Below are 26248 nucleotides of genomic sequence, written 5' to 3' on the forward strand. Positions count from 1 at the left end.
CGCCGGCCCAAACCCACGGAAGGTGGGGCTAGCTCGGGGTTTACACCTCAAAGGGGGTCAAGACTTCATTAAAAGAGATTTGGAAATAAAAGAAGCCGTATCAGCAGGGCAGGGGGAGGGAAAAATACCTCCTTGAAGTGCATTGCACTTAAAGGACATTATTTTTACCGGCCATCTCGCTTTCTCCGGCAGGGATGGGGGCTCATGCCAGAGCTGTGCGGGTACAGACATCGCAGGCAAACGCCCACTGTCCCTTTGATATTTCAAGTCTTACTCATGTGGCATTTCTCCACTGCGTTCCCCTTCCCGGCGCCGACGCTAGGTCAGGTTCCCCGTTCCCCAGCGCTCATTTTACCCTGCTGCAAATGCGCTTCCCCCCCGCAAGTTACTCCCAATTTTTGCCAGTATCAGAAAAGCCAAGAGGCAGGTTAATGAGATTTAGAAGAGCTTTTCCATCTGCGTATGACTTTTCATTATCTCGTTAAGCGTAAGGATTTCGCTGGATTACTATGCTATTCTTTCATGACGCTGCAAATTGTGTAAGGGTCTGTTATTTACCAGGGAATTCCTTCTGACAGTCGTGATGATTTTTTTTTTTTTTGATGATGAATGTATTTCACAGCACAAGACAGTTGCTTCTTTAGCATATTGTAATGTTTCTATAGTTTAGTATCAAGAGGATAGCTTCTATAAACACTGTGAAGCATCACTGTCCTTGATTTTCTTGGATTCATTCAGGGGTTTAATATAGGAATTGATTGGCAAGCACTAACCCCAGTGAATTTTACATATCCCCTACAGCACCTTCCCCACGGCTACCTACAGAATAAATAGCCAAACCTGAGACTGTGCCCCACAGGGCTTGTCCAGCTTTTCCCCCAAAAAACCTGAAGCAGCAAACCTTCCAGGCAAAAAGCAGCTCCCCCACCACAGACACCCTCGCGACGCGCGGTAGCGGCGCCCAAGGTGACCCCAGGGAAGGCAGTCCCGCACCACGCCGGACACCAGTACCCGCACCTTGAGTTGCACCTGGCGCGGCATCGGACGCTCGCGCGGCCCTCGGAGAATTCCCGTAATGTGCTGCATCTGGCTGACACGTGCGCCAGCAGCCAGCTGCATGCTACGTTAGTTTTAACGTCTGAATAGTCTGGAAAAGTTGCCCGTAGAAGGCATATTACCAGAAATCCAGTGTGATTTTCACAAAGGCATAAATCACCACAGCCTTTCATGGATCAGAGAGAGATAATAACAAGTATTTGGCAGAAGGGAGAAAGTCTGTCTTGCCACAAGTGTTCCTGAGGCTCCAGGATGAAGTGGAGCACAGCACAATTGTTACTGAGGTGGGCGAAAAGCCTAGCAAGGGATGCTACCCCCACGTCAGGGCTTTCTTGTGTCCTTACCAGGTTATTTTCCTACTAATTTTAGTCCTAATAACTTTGGAATTTGGTCCAGATTGACTTTCCCATCAGTGCCAGGCACAGAGAAGGCAGAGAGGAGGCAATGTCCACATCCTGCGGCAAAGAAAGGATGGCAGGCACATGGCTAACTGTCCCTTGTAGGCAAAGGCTGACGATGGATTTGGAAGCAGCGTTATGGCTGTCAGACCTTTGTCCATCATTAGGAAAAGATAATATGTTAGGATAGTCTCTGTGTGCCCTAATTAGGCTGGAAGCCAAATTGAAACGGGGCCAGGGGGTTGGAGGATTCTGGATAGCACTGATGTAGCGGAGGTATTGTCTCCTCAGTCACCTTTCCCTCAAAGTTCATCTCCAGCAATGAATTCAGTGAAACTTTCTTTGACCTCCCAAGGCACAAGAGGCACAGATCTATTCTGCAGGCTGTAGGTTAAACCTTCTTGGGGATCTTTGCGGTCAAAATTAGGCAGAGTTGCGCTGAAGAGGCTGACTCTGATTCAAATCCAAACAATTTCATCTGCAATGCAGATAGAAGGTTGTACAGCTGTGAAAGACATTCGGTACCTGAGGTGCCGAGTGAGGTCAGGACTTCCCGGGTGCCCGATACAAGGAAGCTCTCTCAGCTCATACCAAACCTTAGCAAAGGAGTCGGAGTGCCCTCTCCTCCTGAACTAGTAGCTAATTGCAACCGCTCTGTCATTATCTTCTGCGTGCTGCTCAGCAGCTTGCCAAGGCTGCCCAGGTGTCCGTGGGTGCCAGAGGACAGAAGTTAACCATAGCCATTAAATTCATCCAGATCAAAGGACGGTCTCCTTCAGAGAACTCCTAACTTATGTGGCGCTTTCAGTCCGTGTGGGTGCTTAGCCCGGGGAAGAGACCATGCAAACATCATTCCAACAATTTCCTGCCTTATTATAAAACACAGCTTCAAAATATTTTATGCGTCTTTAAATTTCGTAAGACAGCTCCACAAGTATCATGAAATTTCCACTTTCTTTTTGCTTATTACACAGCTTATATTCAGCTTCTTAGAGTAGTAGTTAGGGTCTTGCTGCTCAAAACTTTTGATGTAGTAATTATTGTGCAGATGCCAACAGCTGGCACGTGTTTTAGGTATGGAGTGGGTTGATTAAAACACAGCCCTTTAAAAAACAATCTCTAAAGAATTTTTTACCCTAGCAACACCTTATATCTTGCATGGAAAATTTAGTATCTTTTACCCCCTGACATCATCAAAAAGTTTTTAATATATGAGCAATCCAAATAACTTCTTAGGTATTGGAATAAACTCAGTAACTCAGTGATTTAATACTGGAGAACTAACAAGATTCAAGAATAAAAACTAGGTCCTGCCTAATCCCTTTGAAATTCAAGCAAGTTTGACATTGAAATTTTTTTTTTGTTTCATTTTGCAACCTCTTCTACAAATAGAATATACTGGGATGGGCAATTTAGCTTGCTAACATATACCTTTCAGTTCCACCACCTATCAGGAGCTAAGTCAAAAGCTTCAGGAGCTCAGCCTCCTCCTGGTTTGCCGACGAGGATGCTCGGTGCGCGCAGCCGGGAAGGCTGCGGGCTCAGCGGTGCGCTGTTAGAAAATCAGAGGCAGAAGGGATATGCTTTTGCCTTTCTCTGAGGCAGTCAGTGCTGGAAAGTTGAGGATTGGATAGCTGACAATATGGGCTGTTGATCGGTTCTAGCAAACCAAAAATGTGTCTCTTAATTGGTGTTATTCCTAAACATTTGCTTTACTGTGGGAAAATGTTATAAAAAGCAGAGAAGACTTTTTTTTTTAGGATTGTGATATATGAGCCTCCTGCCTGAAGCTGCCACATTCAAAACCAACTGGAAATCTCTTTACACTAATTCATCCATTTAGGGCAGGGAAAAAAATGTAAAGTATTTCTGAATACTCCCTAAACTTCTAAAAAACAGCATCGTACCCAAAAGAATACTGAGGATACAGACTGGATTATTTGTTGAAGGTTTCTGTTACAGTATTTTCTTTAAAAATTGTAAAACATATTTATCTGCACATTTCCCCGTTGGTCTCCTAATACGTATCAATCTAAATAAGAGCAACGAGGTGCATTTGAGTTCTGTCTCTCCTTTCGTACGTTCTCTGAATTGTTCATTTTATGATGAGGTATTTGTACAGAGCAATAGCTCAGTCTACTTCAGTCTGAAGTAATATATCAAGTTGGGCTGGATATATCATATTTATGTTGCTAGTAGGTTTATGCACAAGGGCTAAAGGTTTCCAACCACAACAGGAGATTTCTTAGGTACAGTCAGTGGTAGGCGATCTGTGGTTTTCCTAAGTTTGTCTTCCAAACTGCCAGCCCAGTTCGAAGGAGGGTGAAAATCCACCCTATGCCGTGTACATTCAGAGGTGAAACACATCTTTTGCTTCCAAAGCCATTTGCAAAGTATATGCAGCAAGGGTCACTTCAGCAGCAGCAAAGGAGAGGATGAAAAAAGGAGCTGCTTTTGGTTTACATTGCAAAGCAGTTTTGGGGCAGCAACAGCAACCTGCATTTTTTAAAACTATGCAGGAAATTTCCAGGAGGCAGCGTGTGACGTTGAAAGGGAGTGTGAGAAGGACACTGAAGCTTAGCCCTACTGAACTTCGCGTGCTTAGTGTGGTATCTCCTCAGAACCTCTGATCTGCTGCACCTTTCCCTTTTTCTCTAAACCGGCCTGATGTCACTGGAATGCGAATTACGAGTGGAAGTCATTAAAAGATGTTTGGAATATCTAAACACCAGCTAGGAACAAAATAGATCTGTCCCTAGTGTTCTCCTTCAGAAACCAGCTCAGATGACTGGCAGACATTCCTGTTCCTCCAGTCCTCACCTTCGGGCAAAGCATCTATACTCAGTCACAACAAGCAAAAAAAATTGGCTACCTAAATCAGCTGGCATCAAACGCGTGTAACAGAGAATGGATCTCCTCACCAAGTTAGGCACTTCTTTAATTTTTCTTTTTAAGGCCACAGAGAAAATAGTAGAGGCTGCCAAATCAGCCAGCCAAGGCTGTTATCTGGAAATGGCATTTAATATAAGCGCAGGCTTGAAGCTTGCCCCAGGGAGCAGAACTTCAGCAGCAGAGAGCTTGCCATCGTCAGAAGCAAGGCAAATCAGAACAAATCGTGTGAAGCAAGGTTTTCTGTATGAGGTGTGACCTGAGAGACTTGGCCATGTCCTCAAGTGGGGAAGGAGGAAGGTTCAGAGAAGGTAGGGAGTCTGCTCTCACCAGGCCGTGATGAGCAATACTGATGGCTGCCCATTTTATGCAAATTCCTCGCTGCCCGAGTGCTGAACACACCTGTGTGGGGAACCCCGGCTCACCTGAAACCCGGTATTAACATGAACTCGGAACTGAACTAGGCCAACCTTGTGCCTGCTTTCACAAGCTGATCGTATCTCCTGCATTTGCCAATAACTAGAATACGAACCAGGAAAGAATCTCTCGGATCATTTGCCAATAACTAGAATACAAAACAGGAAAGAATCTCTCGGATCAAGTCCAGTCCCGGCTTCACGGAGCTGAGTTGGGTGTGACGGTGCTTTTCTTTGCCGTGGCCGAGACGGGGCTTGCAGCACATGCAGCCGTCGCTGGCTGTAGGCTGCGTACACCCGAGTGAGTGCCCAGCTCTGTGCTTTCAGAGGCTTTGGAAACGTAAGCAGTGAGTTCACAGCCTAAGGACAGCTGAGCTACTGCCCCGTGCAAATGTTGTTAACTTTTGAGTTAGGCTGTTACTAACAGCGTAATACAGCTATGCACTCGGATGGATAGTGAGTAAGTCTGTGGACTGCTTTATGAAGCCAATAGCCTCATCTCCAAAACCTTGGATTAGTCTGTCTTTACAGCACATACTTTTTGTCCTCGCTACATCCTATATCCCTCTCCTACTCTCCCCCCTTTTCCTGGATGTCTCCTAAACTCCCCCCAGGGCTCAGGATTCCTTGAATTTTTACATTAGAAAAAAACAAGAGGAATTTCTCAGCCTTTCCATAACGGAGGTCTGCACAGTCTCTCTTCCCTGTACCAAAATGAATTTTGCCTTTAAAATTGTGCCTGCTGCAGGGATCTTGGCAAGCCAAAGTGGGATTGCCTGAGACCTGCAGCTGAATCTCTTGCTCACTGCAAGCAGATGCACCGAGTCTTCCTGCTGTACTCAATTTTACAAGATGCGATTTTTGCAAGTCTTCCCCCCCCCAGTATCTAGAAATGCAGAAGGAGTCGTGGCTAGTGCGTGGTGTGTGTGTAACCAGCGTTCGGGGCTTTCGTTGTGGCTCTAAGGAGTAAAGCTTTTAGCACTGAGGAGTCCTTGCCATTACCGAGCAAGAAGGAAAGAACCTCGTCTAACCCTTCGCATGATGAAAGGATGAAGAAGCCAGTTTTCCTTTGTGCCCTGCAGGGAATGGAAAAAGCATATGGTCCCCAAGATTTAAAAATTCAGCCAAAAACTAAACTCGGGCCCAGAATGTAAAGGAAATATATGGACCAGCCTTCTATTTTCAGATCACTTGCCTTTGTCTTCTGCATTTCCACATAGGTTTCCTTAGATCTTCCTGTGTTTCTCTGAACTGTGGGAACATGATTGCCAAGGAAGTAGAGAGGGGAGTTTTCAGCCCTGCTGGGATTGTTCTTGATTTGAGGGTCAAGGAAGCTTGACCTAGTCATTACCTGTTCCATTTTTTACAAAATCTCCACGAATCTAAAACACTTCAGCCAAAATGTTTGCTTCCTTAGAGCCCGCAGCTCAGAAATTGCACACCTTAAATTCTTCCTTACAGATACGCTACGGTCAGTTTGCAGGAAAAGCACCAACCACCATGGGGCTACTCTGCCTATTCCTCTATAGCTGTGAGTAAAGTGGGACTGCTCATAGGGATACTCCACACAAATACACAGAAGCAGCTGTTCTGTAAGGCGTTCATCCTGTTTGCCGTTAACTCATACCTCATTAACTGAAATCAGTGCTGAACACACTAATTGAGGAGTTAAAGCGATTTCCTCCCTGTCCCCAGAAGCCTGCAGCAGGTGATGCGAGCATGGGGCCTCCCAGAATCCCAGTTCTCATCCTTGATTCCCTCACAGCTACTGAGAAGGGCTCGCTTTGGCCCTTTGTAGCCACAGGCATCACCCCTGAAAGCCGATAGCGAGCCTGGACTACCTTTTGGGTTGGGCTGCGCAGCGGTCGGTGTTTCAGACCTTTAAGGTAGAGATGCCAACTACAGCATCTTCCAACTAAGTGTCTTCCAGGAGTTACAAAACGTGTTTTTCCCCTCTGCTTCTTCACTTGTTCTTCCAGCTGCCTGAAGCCACCTCCCGCAGGGGCTGTAACACATGCCCACACAGTAGCATTCGGAGACCCTTCTGGTGGGCAATCCTAATTACAATACGCCTTCATACAGGAAATGGCTGTTGGAAGAGATTGCCCAGAACCCTTAACAGGAAGACGCGTGCGACTGTGTTTGAAAGGAGGGAAGTAAAGCACTGTGGATTATCAGATCCAAACCTCAAGGTCTCTGTCTTTCCTTGCAGAAAAATAAATCCCATGGGTGCCCTGTTGTCCAGCACCGGGTCACTGGGTACATCCCCCACCTCTACTGAGGGAAGGGTACCCACCCCATGCACTGCCGCTTCACTCCTGAATTAATACTGTCATTGCTAATTTGCAAAGATAAGGGAAAGGACTTCATGAGCATCCACTACTTAAAAGCACAGGTATTACTTTGTTCCTTAACCCATGAGGACTATCAGAAGAAATAATAACGCAGCGCCCAAGTGCGGGGAGAAATGCTTTTCCCAGGTCTCTTTCTGGACGTATATGAGGCAAGGAAGTTATATCAGCTCTTGCTGCATGACACAGCAGGACGGAGCTAAACAGCAAATTTGGCTAGTTAAAAGGGTTTTGTACTGTCATAATTAAAGGATGATTCAAGTGAATCTAAACAATGACGTCACCCTGAGAACCTTTTAAACACAATTTAAGCTATTACATGGTGTGAAGCACGGAGGATCGGCTAACCTTTTGGCCTGCCACATTTTTTTCTTTACAAATGGATGATGTCTGGATTATTTTCCTTGCATGTTCACGCACTTGGGACCAGCTTTGCTCTCAGTTACACAGGTTTAAAGCTGTAGCTTGGCTGAAGACAATAGCCTGTCTTTGAATTTGCCTTTGTGTGGCTGAGAACATTTATTTTATTATGGTCGTTTATACATTTTGCGGTAGAATCTGAGTGAGAAAAGAACTGACTGAAAGCTGCTCTCTCACTGCATGCTTTATAAAGGTAGAGATTTTACTGATCTTGCTGGAAAATCCTGATTTGTTGTGAAGTGAAAATCCACTGTGAGAAAGCTAAGTAACCCGCTTACTTTCCTGTGATGAAGGAAAGCCAGTGCGTGGCCCCTGCACCGAGACTGCCGCAACATCCAGTTGTGTGAGGCAGCACAACAACCCCTACTGCTATTCCTGAATGCTCCAGCATACGCTTCCACTTCACGTTTATTTTGGCTTTAAAGATCCCATTCTGCTAAGCCTCCTGGAGGCTCTCATGCTTCAAACCACTTTCTTTCAGTCTTGGCAAATTTTCTATTGAGTAAGGACAGAGCAACAGCTAAGGCAAGAGAACAGGGTTTGGCCCAATAGGAGTTACCGGAGAGAGTAATTAATCCCCAGAATCCTATGTCAGCATGAACGGAGCGGAGCGGAGCATGCAATGGGGAGGGATTCCCTGGGGCAGAGCCTCCTCTGGCTGTGATCTCAATGCAGTTGGCCCATCTCACTTTGTGTGTTTCTCACAGCTCATCATCCCACTCAGTGATGACTCTTCCAAATACAATGATTCTGTGGGTCTCTGGGAAAGTAAGGCCCAGTTGTTACCATGAAGCCGCTAATGATCCCGTTAACAGTTTTATTACTTAACCCACTGATACATCAGGTTCTGACTTCATCCAGAAAGGAGATAAACCAAGTCTTCAGTGTGATGTATTTATAGGTTTGGAATCGCTCTGGGGTTTCTAGGCTGCGCTCGCGTTTGGACTGTTTTCTCATGGCTTTCTCACCAAGTCAAATAAACATGGGTAGCTTCATTCCCTGGGTCAATTTGGGCAATATCACCTTGCCCTAAGGAAAGAGAAGTGCAGGTCAAAACCAGAGGCCCAGTATGGCACAACTCCTGGGACGAAGGAACTGCCTGAGCAAGGTGAACTCAGGAAGACAGCAGGCTGCTGAGCAAGGTATGTCAAAGGTTCCCCCCGTCTGGCTCCAGACAGTGCTGTACACTGCAATCCCCATCAGGAAATTTTGTCATTACATTTGAAGGAAGGTGTATACAGGGCTGATTTCTTCTTTTTAGTATTCTGGAGACATGGGATTATTCTGATCTATAGACTTTTCAAACAGAAAGACAGGTAGAGTTGGTTGTTTCTATGCTATGGCTTCTATCAGAAGAGCATTGTTAGACTAGAAGGAGGAGCTAGAAAGACTCCTAAAAGAAATTTTGGGAGTTTCACAATATATTAATTGGACTGTGATCTTTACATCAAGGATAAAAAATATTTGGTATAAATTAGCCATGTACTTAGCCTTTTTTATTGTTGTCTGCTTCGCATTTGAAATACAATGTTCAAACCTACATGGTGAAATGCCATTATTAATTTAATTTAATAAATCATGAAGTAGTGTGCCGCCTTCTGGTTACTGAAGTTGATCTCTATTGAATTTTGTGCCTAACTATGGTTGTTATATTGTTATTAAAAATAAATTACTAACCTCCTTTTCCTAATGTGCTATCCAGCATGTCAGAGCTGGTATACAATATCATCTAGGGCAGGCATCCACAAACAGGCACTACGACATCCCACAAGTCTACAAGCGCAGACTAATGCTCCCAAGAGAAAGGCTCTCCTCTTCCCTTCCCAAGAATATATGCACAATTTGTTTTAACATTCTTCATGACAGTATCTTCAGCTTTCTGGAGAGTTTCTGGCAGAAGGACAAAAAAAGAGGAAAGGAGACAGTTTTGTCTGGGTATAAATCTCAGTTTTCATTTGCCAAACCTGTTCTGCACTTTTGAGAAAATCAGGGCAGTAAAGCTGAAAATTCTGTGCTCAAAGTGGGACTAGTGGAAAAGCTAAAACTAAGATAGTTTTGATTTCCATGGAGTGGAGCTTGCATAGCTGCTGTTCGAGGCCATTTGCTCTTCCACTGTACAATATCACAGTATCACTGTACTTTAAAACGTTAATGTAGACTTTTAAATACTACATGGATTTGTGGGCTGGCATTGAGCAATACAACTTTGACATTCTGCTTTTCTGTCTACCTATGCCTGGGATGTCCCTCATTCTGACTACTTGACCTAAACATTTCAGTCTCAACTTCTTCCTGATTTAACTGAAATTTTTATCTAAAATCTTGTTTTCAAGATAGCTTCCATTAAAAAGATAAAGGTGTCTTTCAGAAACAGGCAGCAACTTGGGAAAACAGGAATACTTATTGTAAGATCAATGACTGGGTAAAATCAATTTGGGCAGAAATACGAGACACAAAGCTGACAGCATGGATCTCTTACCAGCATAAACCAGATCCATTTGCGAACACAAATAGTTGGTCCAGGGTCTGCAAGTGCCCTGGGTAGCTCGTGTTGCCTGTGCAGTACTGCAGAATGTCCTTTAGGGGCTGGTTTGCTGCATAAAAAAAGCCACTAAAGATTTTCTCCTTGTGCAGAGAGGGGATAGAGGGACGTGCACTCAAATAGCAACGGTGCTGTCACTACCCCTTCTCCTCAGGTGGCTGCTTCTTCTTTCCTCGTGTGACCACACTTTGTAATTGATAAGGTGGAATTCACCTCATCGATAAACTAGCCCTTTTCCAGAACAAAAGGCCAAGTGTAATCTTTAACCCAGCGTCCAGTGCCTGACAACTTGTATGAGGGAAATACTGAAGGTTTTATTCTGTGACTCTGGGGTTGCTATTACAGGTTTTGGACATTGCTGATACAGCGTTTAAACTCTTTCGATGCATTTCTTTTGCATCCTTGGGCCAGCAATGATAGTTAATATTGACATCATTAAAGCCATCACCATTATGGCTCAGGATAAACACTTCAGCTTGATGAATCAGGTAGCTAATGCTTTGCAGACCCATTGTTTTGGGCTGCTGATTTTTTAATTCCCAGACTGACCAATATATCTGGTCTCGTCTGGTGTCATCACACAGAGTCTCCTTAAATTCAGAGCTAGGCTAAGTGGGCTTGAAAAGAGACTGCAAGAGGGGTTAAAGAGCATCATTAGGAGAACCCAGAACAGCCTAATTCCTTTAGTTGTCTTTCCTGTTTTAAAATCTTTCTGCTTATCTCGGTTCTGGTCTTGACATCTGCCAGTAGTGAAAGCAAAGTAGGGACACTTGGGCGTGGTGGGATGTAAAAGGAGGGTATCTCATACGCCGATCTTCTTGCAGTGTATACGATAAAGGAATCGAGAGGAATTCTCAGCATACGTAGGGCAAAGGTCTCTCTCTTGTGCTCTTTCATTTAATGGTCGAAGTGATGTCCTTTAGCGTGTATTGTATTGCTAGCCTTTGAAAGGCTGCCTCTTTGTTTTGATTCTATATTGTTCTAAGTTAAATAGTAGGAAAAGAGAAATCTCTGCCACCATAACATTCTCTTATAGGTCTATTCATTATAGATCCCGAGAGGAAACTGAGAGCTCCCCCGGACAATGGTCTGATACACAAACGAGCATACATTAACTTTCTGTGGTTGTATAGTGCATTTTGGCTGCATTTCCTTTACATTCTCAGGAACATGAATCCAGGCATAATTTGGTTTGATGTCTTCCTCTGAACTGCCGTCCTCTTAGACGTACTGCACGTCAAGCAGCCGCGCTGCAGCAGCGGCCTGAAGCGGAAGCGCCTCAGGCAGACGAGGTGGTGCAGAGGGACGCTTTTGGAGTCGGTGGGAGGGCCGGGAGCAGAGGAGACCAGGCCAGGTCTGCGGGGTTTCGGCTCAAAGGGGGGGATGCTGGGGCGGCGGCTGGCCGCATGCCGTGCTGCAAAGCAGCAAGGAGGTCAGGTGGGTTGGACATAAGCCATGATGTTTAAGTAACTCAACTTTGGTCCCCTGTCCTTTGACAGTCACCTTAGGGGAACTCACTTGGGGCACATCTCCAGCGGCTTTGCCAGCACTAACTCCAGAACAGGGGTGGCAGCAGGGCGTGATACAGGAACACCCAGAATCTCTGGATGGGAAGTGGCTGATGCAATTACAGATGTGTTCCCTGCACTAATTAGCACGGACGCTTTGCTCAGGACCACTGCTCGGTTGCTCCATGAGCTGCACTCTCCGGGTCGTAGGTACCCCCTCGGGCCATAGCGCTTCGGGCACTGGGGCGTTGCGTTCCCCTCTGCAGCACAGGTATGTTTTCTGCTTTTGTGCCTCTGCTCTTCTGCAAATGAGGAAGATTAGGACTTCCCTTCCTCCCTGGAGGGATGGGGCGATAAATGTTTTGAAGAGAAAAAGCAGCTCAGGAACTGCGGTAGATTTACTTCATCTTTCACTTCCATCATCAGAAAAAAAAGCCATTTGAAGCTGCAAAGATATTGAGGCATTTAAGGGTGTAAGGATTAGGACTGGGATACCGTGATAAGCTTGGCCCAAGCTGTCAGAAATGAATCTCTCTCCTGTCCTGCAGACAGACTCCTATAGAACTCGGGTTGGGCTATGTTTTGCACTGACATGTCACGCTCTCACTTACTTTGCATGGGAACAGAGCCAAGCAGATGAAAAAGATTAGGAGTCATTGTTACCCTGCCTTCTGTAAACAGCTTTGGACAGTCTGGAGAGTGTGACGCCTGCTTCTGAAATGCTGCCTGTCCCATCCAAAAGATGTGTCTAACACCGCGCTCCCTGCCAGTGCCGGCTTGCAGAGCCTGCGTACACGGCCCGGGTACCGCCAGGTGCGTGGCAGTGATGCGCTGGCCTTGCAAGGCTACAGTTTTTCCTGAATTTCTTTTAGCGTGGTACCTCCCTCAGCCTCTTGGCCCACACGTATGCAGCAGGTTGCTAGTTTCCTCGGAGGCACGATGAAGCGCGCGCGCGCCCGCACGCACAGACGCGCACGTGCGTAGGTGCAAATGGATGCAGTGTCACTCCAAGTGCAACTACATTCCAAAAAGCCCCTTGGTTTTCATTCTGACTGCGTCTTCCGGCACAGAGAAATTTGCAAAGCTAATTTTCAGCTACCGTCTAATGGATTCCCCTGCTGAGAGCCTGTTACAGCTAGAGGATTCCAGATTGAGAGTTTGTTCTCCTCTCCCCTGCGCACATCTATGTTGGAGGTACTTCTCGGAGAGCTGGTTAATGAGCGTGGAGTGCAACTGAGTGTTTGTGCCGATGTTCAGGAGGAGTTTCCCGAGGAGGGAGGAGGGTAGCCCTCACACCCTTATAGCCCACTTGTTTCCTTACTGCTTTCAACCCAGTAGAAATAAAGTGATTATAGGTGTCTGCACAAGGGAATATTGGATTTACCAAAGTTGAGAAGCAAAAGGAGAAATCGAGCTCACTCGTTCTGGAACTTGCATGCTCGTTCTGGAACTTGCATGCTTTGGGGGACAGGGAAGAGCTGCAGTTGAGCGGCGTGGAGCAAGGGTTCCAAATACACTGTTGCTCTCTATTATTTCCTCCTTGCCCCGTGTGCTTGCCCCACTGACCACCCTCAGAGGCGAGGGCACTGCCACACCAGATACTCACTAGTGCCAGCTCCCTCCGGCTCCTGTAGAAACCGAAGAGAGCCTTTCCCTGCATGATCCTGCAGCTCAGCACAGAACTTGGAGCCAATGTCCTTAAGCTCTAATTCCTGCCGTGCTGCAGACTTCCTCTATGACCTCTGTGTAAGATAGTTATCTTATCTGTCTTCAGTTCCAGCAGTATATAATAGCAATTACTTACCAAACTCACAAACACGTTGCAAGGTTAAATCCCTTTGCAAGCCATCTCGCAACTAATCTTAGAAATGCAGACTGTTGTTGTTGTTGTTGTTGTTGTTATTATTATTACCATTTTGGCACTGTCCTTTCTCAGCCATGGATGGTATACTATGACATCTGCACCTACCCAAACCTACAGCTAGGGTTTAAATATCCGTTTCCACAAAAGATTTTCTCATTTTTGGGCACAGTATATTGGATCTTCACCCCCAAAGGCCCTTAGAGGGTGGGCATAGCCATGCAGAAAACAAAAGATCAATGGGACAATGGGACACACACATACAAACAAGACAACCCATCTCATGCATTTTCTCTTCTCATGCCTGGATACCAAACCTCTAATACTTATTTTAGTATTTGTTAAGATTTTGTCTTGAGGAAGGGTAAGAAGAAGGACAAAAAGAGACATTGTTCCTCTTTGGAAAGCTTTTTGTTTTTCCCAAGCACCTGACCAGGCAGATCTTTAAGTATTATTTACTTCAAGTACACATTTCTGTCTCCAGCAGGTACAAAGACATCTCCTGCTGGGGCATCTTGGTAGGAGAGAAGCCAACAGGACATAAGGAGCCCAGGTGGAGTCCGTGTTGGACCTGGGCACTGTGTAGGGTTAGGGCTAGGGTCAGGGCTGGAGTTAGGATTAGGATTAGGACAGAGAAGCACACAGCCTGAGTGTGAGTGGGGCTGTGAAGGGGCTGCGGAAGGAAGAAGGGGGCTGCACGTCTCCGCGAATGAAGTGAGCAGGAGGCAGCGGAGACAGAAGCCTATAGAGCAGAAAGGTGCCCCAGGAACCAAAATGTCTTACTGAAGTTCTGTGTGGTGGTTTCTGGAGGGTGAGGGAGGTATCTAGGTGTGCCAGCCCTGCTTAGCTGGTGAGGGAGAAGTCTGCGTCACAGAATGACTGTCACAGACACCTCTCAGTGCCAAAAGACCAGGAACCAGATGGGTTTGTGGATGATGGTTGTCATGAATCCCTCACTCACCCTGGAACAAAGTATGTTTGTGAAGCCAGCCCAGAAAGGCTACCGAACATTTAGCACTCATTCAGCCACTGCTTTGGATATATGTGACCAATAACCTGGCTCTTTTTACGTGTCTTTAAAGCCATCTAAAAAAGATCAAATTATTGAAGAGGTAGAAAGTTGGATCTTTGCCTCCAGGCTAAGCTAGAATTACAATTGCTTAGTTTCTTACCAGGCAGTTTCTCTCACTCAGAAGGGAACAGCATAAATGAGTTTTCACTGGAATATGCTATCCTGGCATTTTAATTAAGACAAAAATATACAGGTAAAACAAAATACCTGGGCATTATCAATTTTCATAGCTATTATTCTGTCAGCTGGGGCAATCCATTTGCTGTGTGAACTGCAGTGCTAAGGGCACAGTATCTTTGTGCTCAAGAGCAACATATTCCCAAGCATGTTGTCTTTGGCATGGCCAATATTTTATCTGCCAGAGCCAACGTTAATGAAAAATTCCTGAAAAATTCCACATTTCAACACGGCAACACTCTGATGGGAATAACAATCTCTTCTGACCTCGTTCAAAAGCAGATACCGACCAGGATACAAAATAGGGAGGTATTCCCGATCCCTCCCCCCAGGCCTCTGGGTACTTTGTGCCAAGTTTGTGATGCTTGCCTGTCTTTATAAGTGATATCCGCACTGTCAGCTTGTGTACTCCCCATAGTACCTGCATCCAAAATCAGCATTTCTTGGAATAGACATGCATGCAGCCAGAAACACTGGGTTGGTAAAACTAAGAACTGCCTTCTGGTTGTGTTGCACAGCGGTCTCATGTCTTTGAAACTGAGTGGTGCAGCAACTTTATAATGAGAACATGTCTGTATAGAAGTGGGTTCCCTCTTCTGGGACAATGCTAGTGAAGTCATGAGTCTTTTTGACACGGGGCATAGGAATATCTGTGATCCATTACAGTCAACATTAGCCTAGATAATTTGTAATATGTGGGCTCATCTCCTCATTGCACTGGACAGTCTGGAAAACTAAGGTCAAGCAAATAAAGCTGTGAAATAAAAGGCCAGTCATGAGTAAGGTGGCCTTAAATCACTGTCACTGACTGCAAAGTGACAGCGCAGGGAAATGGAAGGGACCGGTTTACTTTGATTTGCATCAATTGAATTCACACAGCTAGTCGTTTCCCTTAGGAGTTCAGAGTGTCATGTACTTCTTGTAAGCAGGATAGTACTAGAGGTTAACTGGTGTATGGGCTGTGCCACAGTGAAATATCTGACTTGAACAAGAGAAGAGCCACCCTGAATTTCTCCTTCAGTCCCTTCACTTGAGCCTTGCACAGCCAGACCATCCTTCCTGCTCTGGAAAGGTTTCTTGTCAAGGCAGTCCCTATGATACGGGCAGGAGAGGAAAGCCAGAGCTGTCGGAGTTATGGAAGAGCCCAACCTAGGAAAGAGAGGCCATTCTCAGGAGGACTTGCAACAAAGCTCAGAGAGGTGTGCTGGATTTATTCACGTAGTGCAGGTCCCTCAGTAGGTGGAGAAATAAGTGAGCTTGACAACAAGCGAGGAAAAACCCATGTACACAGCCTCTCCTACAACTGAAACTTCTCTGTTACATGCACGCTTTGTGGGCCACAACACAGAGGGCAAAGGAAAATCAAGATTTACAACTAACAGGCATTCAAAGTCAGCTTATTACACACACATCCCCACCTGACAAAAGGCAGGGCAAGCAGTGTAATTTATTCCCCCCCTGTTGTCAGAGTCCATGACAGCGTCTACTATCAACAGCTGCCTGTCATGCCCTAGAGACAGCACAAAGCCTGACAGTACACAGATAAGAGCAGGTCCTAATTTGATGCTGTGGCCCAGCACATAGACACAATGCTGTGTAAATGCTCCGGTTTCAGCCCCTGGAAGGTCCTCTCTTGCCAAATTCTCCCCTCCTTTGGAGACTTTTTAAATGGCAGTTGCTCAGGCGGCAGTGAGGGCACACCGCGTTCCTCTAGTGCAGACAAGATCTTTGATGTGCTCACACCCCCAGCTGCTACCTTTATTTCAGTTTTAAAGGGGATGCAAAAGTAGGGACAGGTTCTTGCCAATCACAGGCTTGCCTAAATATTTATCTCTGCTAAAAACAGTTTAGTTTCTGGACTTAGCCCAGGGTTGATTCTGATGAGAGACATCAAACACAATATACATGAATCAGGGACAGCACATCTGGCATTGCCTGTGTGCTGTAGGAATATAAATAAAAGAGCCAGTAAACTCCAGCTGGTGAGTTATTTGTTCTGCAACAAGGCTGTCAGCTTTCTAATATCACCACCCAGTGAGAAGAGGGTGCCTTGAATCACTTGGGGCTGCTCTGTGGTCCCCCATTGGCACGTGTCTTTCTTTTTGCATGGGAGGACTAAAAAGTGAAGGATCATTAACGCTTTTTTGAAAATTATTTGCAAGAGTGCCGAAAAGAGTGGCGGGCCAAGCCAGCAGTACTGCCAATATTTAGAATATTTCTCCAACACGATATTTTATTTTTGGAAGTATCTGATACAAATGTTCTTTTCCTGGAAAGATTCCTTCTCCTGCCTGCCTCCACCGCCTCCCTTAGACTGCTGGTGCCAATATTTCTGTTGCAACTTCCTTGCTCTCAGCCGTTTCCTACTATAGATTTCACTCCCCTCTCTCCTGGAGCTGATGGTCCAGGTTGCACCCGGCATTGTTCTGCTGGCCTGGAAGGGGCAAATGTCAGCGCCTGATTCAGCTGCCTACGCAGAGGCACCCAGTGCTGCTCAGGACGTCGATAGCTAACGCTGTAGGCTTCTAGCTCATGCTGTGGAAGGGCACAAGCGTCGCAGCGATGCCCTGTCTCTGCGAGCCCTGAGAGGATGTCTCAGATAGAGATGGGAGCCCCCGGTCGTCTTTATGGCGTGAGCAGAACACATTACAGTGCTGCAAGGCCTGGCGGGTGCGGGAAACAGGCAGAGCTCTGGACCCATGTGCACAGGGGCACTTACGTACATGCTGCGTCTCACTCCCTTCCACCCTCTCATCCAAGGGGAGCACTGCCCTCAGAATTGATAATGTCCATTACTGCCTTTTACTCCATCACTCTACAAACTGATAAGATAAATATCGCCTTTAGTTGGGCAAATTTTGGCATGGAAACATGAACAGAAGCCGTGGAGCTAAGGGTTAAAAAAATTGCAATGCTCAAAGAGTCATTTTGATGACTTTAAACAAAATCATCATGCAGAGCAGCCATGGAGAAAGACTTATCACATTACTTCCCTGATTAGTGCAGGATACCAATTTTAGGTACTGTTAAAACAGTGGAGGTCAAATTTACTATGGAGGGCAAAGACCAGTGATTCATTTTTCCTTATTCTTTATAGTCACTTTTCACCTTGAAGAACAAAAGGGCCTAAAGTCAGAAAACGTTTGTTCTTGAGTCTTGCCAAAGCCTTTTTTTTTTTTTTAATAAACCATCATTAAAATCTGGGCCCATTGCCTTGACAAAAGAATATATTTGTGTATACTTAAGAGACGGGAAAGAGACTGTGTGCCAGGGCTAGTCACAGATAAAGGAATTCCGGACATTATTCCTTGTGCTCCTAGGGGTTGTGACATGGGATTTCCTTTCAAAGTGGTAAATAGCCCTACGGTTGTCGTACGACAGGGTGGGGTGGTCACTGGTTTCTTTAAAACGGGGAGAGATGAAAGCACATTATGAGAAGAAAGACAGGCTGGGTACATGTGCGCAATGAACCCCTGTGAATGGGGGCGAGGGGTGCAAATTCACTCCCACTCAAAGCACCAGCTCAAAGCTTTGCCCTCATAAGCCTCCCATGGTTTAGAGGTGCTACCAGCTGATCTCTGCTTTGGGAAGAATAGCTCATGTCACAGCAAAATAGATTTAACTCTTAAGAGGGAGCCAAATTCTTGGGGCTTGTCAGCACTTTATGTGTTCCTCCTAGATCTGTGGGAGATAGATGGAAGTTGTGGGGAAACAAGTTTATCTTGGGGTGACTCCTGATGTTTTCTGCCTTCTCTCAAAGCCAGACAGCCTCTCAGTGCGCACGGTGGGACACTGTCTGCCCATCCTGGCCTGGTGTGGGAACTGAGAGGGTGGCGAGGGCGGGATACCATAGCTATGAGCTTCAGGAGGAGCCTCACCTTGTTTTGGAACAAGAATGAAGACAGTCGAGCTCTTTTGTAACGGAAAGCACCTTTCTTTCTTTTGCTGAATCCTGCACAGGATTGGGGTGACCAGTCTTTTCTTTTAAGAAAACAGAAGAGCTGAAGCTGCAGATTTTATCCTATTTGCATTTTAAACAGAAAAACATTCAACTTTCTACTTGGATTACTTTTTCTGTTAGACTTTGCATTAAGGACTCACCAAAGTGCACTGATTTTGCAGTGTCGGGATAAGTTGGAAGTGGGGAGGAACGTGAATCGCTTGATGAAGGAGAAAAGAACATCAAGCTGATTTTGTATTTGGATCTGAATACAAACCGACTTCCTTTCCTCCTTCTTCCTGTGGCTGTCCTACAGGGTCAGCAAAGACTGCAGATCCTAAACCTCACAGTTAAAGCAGGGCTTGGCTTAATGAGAAGGGGAAAGAAGATTTGCATGTTACTATTCTCCAAATCCTCAGGATTCAGGTCTTCAATAATAAATGTTCATTTAAGGAATCATCAGTGGAACAGATAAATTAGCATATTGCAGAAGTTTGCAAATGGAAGGTTCCTACATGAGCCTTCTTACTGCCTTCTATTTCATTACTAGATATCTAAATTACATCTCTAAACTCCTTCTGTCATGTAACAACACACCTGCAGATTTATTTTCCCTTTAAACAGCAATGAGATCTCATGTCAGTACAGGGAGGCACATGATAAAATTGTAAAATCCAGCTTGTAAACGTCATGCAAAGTGGCAATATCTAAGAGGTTGAACTGCTGTTTCCAGTGTAAGAGTCAGTTTGGATCTGCTGCAGAGGATCTTGTTCAAGTAGTGACTAAGATGCCCAGGAAGGATTAGAGGGATTGAAGTCATAGCTGCATTCAGTCCCTAGTGCAACTCATTGCCTTAAGAGATTGTGTCAAGAGGGTCTAAGTCCATACATACATGGAAGACTCTAACCAAGTTCAAAACTGTAGACTTCAAAGGAAAAATGGCAAATTTTCCTTCTTTCTCTTTGACTCCTTCCTAACATCCCACATTTTTCTGAAAACCGTGGAAAAGAGAAAGTTCCCTTGTTCACTGCAGCAATAAAATAACGTGTCTTCTAAAATAATTGTATGGCTGGTCTAAGGAACAACAGAGACAGCTAAATGAATCATACAGAGAATTACACATACGTACGCATTTTCAAACAGCAAACAGGTCATGCTTAGCATTGTGAACTCACAAGCACGCCAGGCTGCACAGTCCACGTTGCTGCTTGTGTGTATTTGAGGAGATCAGGAGAAAATCAGCTGGTGCACAGCAGTAAAACTGATCTGAATCAGGCCCTGGGATTGCACGCAGACGTTAGCACTTCTGCTGTGTGGGGATGGGGCTGTATGGCAGTCACACATCGGGAGAGTATCCTTATACTTGTCTGAATTGGATCATGTTTTCTGAGCCCCGTAACAGACTATAGAATCACGCTTTTTTGATATCCTGGTACAATCACATTAAATCTCTTAAGATGAACTATATTATTATGGCCAAAGGCCAAACAAACAAAACTCTCTGAAAAATAAGCAAAAAGAGCCCTTTTAGAAGGATTTTTAAAAAGCTAAACAGATCTAATACTTGGTTTAGATACTTGTAATTTTAAAATAGCTCAAATAAATTAAGAATACCAAAATTGATCTGCTGTCCTTCTTCTCAGTGGTGATGTGAGCATATGAGAGTTTCTGTTTCCTTGCAGTGGAAACTTGCCCCTTAATTACGGTGCCACTGCCCAGTGTCATGATCTCTTTATTTTGGACTGCAAGGTGGAGTCAGCCTGGCCTCAGAGGACTATTCCCACTGGACAGATGTTCATATCAACACAGCTCTTGTGAATAAGGTTTGCAGGACTGGTGCTTGACATACAGCTCTTTTTACTCTCAAACAGTATTTTTTTTTTTCCCCAAGCTGCTTACATCCTGTGACCTTGCGCTAAAGCCCAGATGAAATGCCTCACAATTTTCCTAAATACTATCTTTATTCTTATGGCTCCTGTATGAACCACTGCTATGCAGTTAATGCTGTGCAGTTGTTTCTACCCTAAGACCTTTTAGCCAAGGGTTTACAATTTGGCATCTGAGGTCTCAGCCTGAAAATTCATCTTTGTTTTTCTACTCTCCCCAAGAGTCTGTTTTAAATTGATATAAACATTTCGACAGCTTAAGAGTGCAACAAAATGGTCAGCCTCCCTTTCCAGCTGGAAAACAAGCATGTTTCTTTGAGTCAAAGTTCTGCATGTCGTTGGCTAGACTAGTGGCTGGTCTCATCTTGGCTTGGTCATGCGGATCCAGGCATCTGAGTAACCTTATGACACATCCAGAAAAAAAAACCCAAAACACCTTTACTTGACTGTGCTGTACTTGCTTTGTCAATGTATCTGTTTCTCTGTAGTGGGCATTGCTTCCCCCTCTTCCCCTGGTATATGCATGCACAAAGACCACCGTATTCAGCAAGAGATGCTGGGAAGCTGTTGATTTTGTGCAGCGTGTGGAGAAATCCCTCAGTAACAGTTCACATCTGCCAGACCAAAATTCATATGCCGCACTAAAAATTTTACTGACTAATCAAGACGAGAGGGAACAGACCTCTGAAAGAAGCAAGTAAGGACCCCAGCAAATGCTTGCTCTACCTTGATAAGCTGTTTGCTTATTTTACAGTGTCTCAGATCTGGATTTCATTATTGGGATTAGTTCTCTGAAAACTTAGTGCAGCAAATCAAGGCTGTATGCGTGGATTCAGGATGGGAAGGAACCTTATTAATTGCCTGCCTGCATTTGCATGGTTCTTTCATCTCCCACCTTGGTACTTTTCTCCTCCTGAATCCAAATGGTGACATTTTTCTTGCTTGGTGACATAAAGTTTTCACTTTGCTTTCATTCAGTGCTCAAGTGACTTTCATGATTCCTTTTCCCCTCAGTTATTTTCATATAGTTCTGTATTTCTTACCAGGGCTTCTGATACTCTGCAAGAGGTAGTCAGGACAGAGCTCCAAAACCAGGAGCTGCTTTCCTCATTTAGTTACTTTTAGAGTCACATTTATTGATTTTGTTAACTATCCAGCACAAGAACTAATTTTATTGTTCAAAGGGCGACTGCACGTTTTGTCTGTCTATAGGAACTGCAATAAACTCTTGGGTTGAAGAGGTGAGATTTTTAGGAAAAGAAAGCAGCAGTGTGCTTGCTTCTGCTCTGCTTGAAATCAATAGTAAAAATAGAATCAGTTAAGGGTTTTATAACAAAACAGCTTTTCATTAGAAAATTACACTGTGGCAAAATTCAGTGTAGAAAAAGGCTGGATTTGATGCAGTTTTCCAGGAAGGGTTCTCCAGCCAGGATGGTGTTTCTGGTCACAACCCAGCAATGCCGTGACCTTGTCATTGAGATGCATGCGTAGGATGCTGAAGACACCACGTTCCTTGGTGGAATCAAGCCTCTGAATCTGTGTCTCCCACTACCGGGGGCTGCCCTAAATATCTGGCTATTTTTAGACGAGTCTTTTTCTGTTGCTGCTTTTCATAATAAGAAAAACCTTTGAAGGATTTGCGTTTTATTCCTATGCACAACAGGAATTAAAATAAATAAATAGATCTTAAATATTTAGACATGAAGAGGGAAGAATTTCCTGCCCAGCTTTTGCTAAGCGGCGTAGGTGGCTTTAATGCAAACCGGGTCTGCTTCTGGGTACCTGGCAATGTTTTCTTTTCTTGGAAGTGACTGCAGTAAAGCACCTTTAAAAGCAGGATCACAAAGCAAATCCGCTGTTTCCAAAGCCACTGTGCAATCATCTCCCCTATGCCATAGTTTTTTCAGATGATGAACTGATCTGCTGCAACCCGACCAACCTGTTAGAGAAGGGATTGCTCTAGCTAAGGAGCTGCAGCAGCAGGGAGGATACAGCCAGCACGGGAGCAGCAAGGCGAGGGTGCCCTTTACGTGTCTGACCCCCCGCAAAACCCCTCACAGAAAACCCAAAAGTCAGGATCTGGTGCTAAAGCAGCGAACTTAGCTCTGGGCATCATGACGCTCGGTGTGTCACCCACCTGCGGCCCCTTCTCTGGGCTTGTGGGAGGTCGCGCCCAGACACCAGCAAGTGCTTTTCCTCCGAACCTCCGCAGGTGGAGTGAGCTCATCCGGAGACCTGCGGGGGATAGAAGAAGGGACTTTTGTCAGCAGGCAGCCATGCTATGTAGACTTGATAAATATGTGCAGTGCTAATTCGAAGCAGATTCCTGCTTTGCCACAAGCAGATTCCTCCAAACCCTGCCATCAAAAACATTATGTCACAGCTGCTGAGAAGCCTAACAAACGGGGGCGAAGCTGGGGTCACGTCAGGGTACGAGTGCGGTGGAGGCTGTGAGGAAGTGATTGAAGCCCTGTTCCACGGCCTGATGGAGTTTGTCATTAAGAAGGATTTCACAAATGATTTGCAGCCAATTCCCTGGGTCCGACTGGTACTTTCCAGCTTAATGCAAACCAGTGAGGAAACCAGCTTCCAGACCTAGTTAGGCCAAACTACCCAGGGAGGTTGCAGGGAAGAGATAACATAACGACGCCCGGGACTGCGGAAATGTGACTGAAACTGCAATTGGGTTTTCAGGAGATCGTTAGGTTCTCTCTCCCCATCTCCAGCAAACAGCTTTTATCTTGTCTCCCAAAATAGCAACCTCCCACCCTTCAAAACAAACCAAAAAAAAAGGAAAACCTCTTGAGACAGGCACACAGACAAAGCTGACAGAAGTGGAACACAGAGCTGATCGAAAACAGATTCCAGCGTCAAGTCCAAAGTTGGTTTCAGCCCATTTCTTCTTAATGGGTAAACTTAAGAAACTGAGAAAACAAAGTAACTCCCCACCAAGCAGATTTTACTGACACTAAGCACTTACACGTTCCTGACTCTAGGATCCCTGCGATTTGATCCAATCCATCTCTGTTTAGTGTGGCGCATCAATTGAGTTCATCTCTGGGGGCTCTGGCTCATTTGCTTCTGGATTTATAGCTCAAGGAAAAATGATAAAACAATGCTAGCAGGGGTGGGCTTTTGTTCTGCTTCACTCTGACCATCCACCTTCCCTGTTCTGATTTCAACTCCTTCCCTCTCGTGGCCTTCCCTTGGCCTGCTCCTTCTGCAGGTCAGTGATTCATCACACAGGAGGACACAGATGTTCTTTACAGAGGAGCGTTTCCACGCAAGCTGATATTTTTTCCTAGAAAAGAGGGCTGGGTGATGGGGAGGAGGAATTCACGACTATGCAAAAGGCCTGAGAATACAGATTGCCCAGTTTCCACCGGAGTTCATGTGATGTTGCCTACATGACCCACCGGCACCTGCAGCGACTGCCAGATTCACACTGGCAAGGCTCCAGGTAGGAGACTTTGGGGCACGTGGCCTGAGAAAAGAGGTGATCTCCCTGAGCAGCTAATCCATAAGCATTTGGTGGTCAGTGAGCTGGCGCCTTGCTTGATGGCAATACTAGGATTTAGCTATGGAGCATGGTCAGAGGTTGTTTTGCAAGCCACCCTCTTATCATCAGTAGAACCTCATCCAAATTCCTCTTGTCAGCTCTTGCACTTCGTAGAAAACAGCCAAAGTCTTCCTTTGAGATGTGGTTTACGGACACTTTTGAGTCCAAAACTGAGAACACCCACTCTGGCTTTGAATCTCAGCAGTGCTGAGGTAGCACCAAAGAAGTTTGGAAAGGGAAGAGACCTGTACCCCAGGTCGTGCCCTGGTAGGCCATCTCGACAGAACCGCATGGCCCTAATACTGCCAAATGTGGCAGCTGAAGCTCTTAGAGATTTCTTCATGTAGGTCACCAGCAAATGTTTTCTGAAGGACATCTCCTAGCGCTTTATCGTGTCTAATTTTAAATATTCCTAAAGATAGGGCTGGCATCATTGCTTCCTTTGGGAGATGAATTACACAGGCCGATATAACTCAACCTTGGGAAGATTTTCTTTTCTCTCCCTAGACTCTTACCAACAGAAAAAGCAGATAAATCGCTGCCCTTGGTATTGGGTCTCCCATGATTCCAACCTCTCCTGATACCCACTCAGATGTACAAAACTTTTGTTGTTGTAGCATCTAAAGGCCCTGTTACAGTATGCTGTGCAAGAAAGTAGTATCGAATCTATCAAAAGGGCTCTTGGTCTTCAGGTTAAGCAGTGTGGCAAATAACCAGATTAGCAGCCGAAGGGATGTGGGTTTAAACCATACTGACATTTTGCTTGAGATGTGGAAAACTGGCAAAACACTCATACAATGTTGAGGCAAAATTGTTTATATAAGCATCCTTGACACCTGAGATGCCAGAGTCAAGCTACAAAGTATGTATTTAGCATCTTAACTGTTCCCTTCCTTAGATTTGGGCTACTGATCCTTGACTGAAGATCAAAGAACACAGAGAAAATTATATTCTAAAATAATAACTTGCACCATGCGAGCAAACTCACGCTTTCTTAAAAACAAACACCTCTGTGGCACTGAAATATTTTTGTCTTCAGCGGAGTTGAGCCACCAGCTTAGACGTAGCAACAAGTTTCTTTATTCTTTGGCTCAGGTTTCCTTACTGAACTCTGTTTGCATTGAAGGCCATGCTCGTGTGTTTAGAAATGTGTGCATCTCATCTAGACAGCTTTCACCAAACCAAAACAAATGAAGGGCTGTGGTAGTCTCCTTCCTAAGCCTCATCCAGCTCTACCAACTCAAATCACTGCAAACAAATCATTTCCATGTACAAAGATTTCCGGAAGGGAAAGACAGGACCCAGAGCGGATCCACATGGGGCACATCCTGATAATTGCCATCAGTTGGGCTTAAAACATCTTTTTTTCAGGTCTTATAAAGGTCATTCTGTACTGTGCAGTGCTTAAGGATATGGTACAGCTAGTTTGGGGGTTTTCCCAACAGTCTCATGCGCAAGTGACTGATGAAACAAGAAGAAAGACTTGGGAGTCACCAGTTTAGTGTGCAGATGGTAGAGGAGGGACGTGAGTGAGCATCCTCCTCTCATTTGATACATACAGGCAGAGGCTGAATGCTGGCAGAGATCGTACAGTGCTTTCAAAGAAACACACTTCTTGCTAAACCAAAGTTTCGTGGATTTTGTAATCTCTCGCTCTTCTTCTCTGGTCATTTTAATGTCTCTCTAGGGTAGCTGTCTTATACTTTTCCAAAGTCTTTTACTTAGGATGAATTATCATCATATTTTATTGTTAAAGGAGTAAGATGATATACAGTACAATAAGTTAATTGACTCCGTAGTTTGAAATACTGTGTCGCTTGTTAATATTACCTTATGTTACGTGCAAAATTTCTCTGCTAATGCACATTCTGGCTAAGAACTTAAATAGCCAGGCTAGCTGAATTTCAAAGTTACCATCCCTCAACAGCTATGTAAATATATGTATATATGGCAAGTGGGATTGTACTTCGGGTTAGTACTTGCCAGTGCTTTATTTGTGTGGTATGGCCAAGTGAAACTTAATTTACCAACCTCTTTAACTTAAGGAACTTTCCTTTTCATCTATTTGCTTTTAATTCATGTGAGTGCTATTTTCCAAGCCCCCATGGTACCAAAGCTTTCCTTCAGAAACAAGTCTGACAGCTCTAAATTATTACGGAAAGTCATTTCATGA

At 45.0% G+C, this 26248-nt stretch overlaps 1 protein-coding gene across 1 annotated transcript in view; it reads left to right on the forward strand.

The window, feature by feature from the left end:
• Window positions 1-8599: 8599 nt before the first annotated feature.
• Window positions 8600-26248, forward strand: part of LOC104625292 (vascular endothelial growth factor receptor kdr-like) — a 125047-nt gene continuing 107398 nt past the window's right edge. Inside the window, exons 1-2 of the mRNA XM_010292881.1 lie at window positions 8600-8672; window positions 11298-11504. Of these exons, the coding sequence (XP_010291183.1) occupies window positions 8600-8672; window positions 11298-11504 (280 nt within the window). The remainder of the gene's footprint in view (window positions 8673-11297; window positions 11505-26248) is intronic.

This window comes from Phaethon lepturus, unplaced genomic scaffold (genome assembly GCF_000687285.1).
Source record: "Phaethon lepturus isolate BGI_N335 unplaced genomic scaffold, ASM68728v1 scaffold48288, whole genome shotgun sequence".
NCBI lineage: Eukaryota > Metazoa > Chordata > Aves > Phaethontiformes > Phaethontidae > Phaethon > Phaethon lepturus.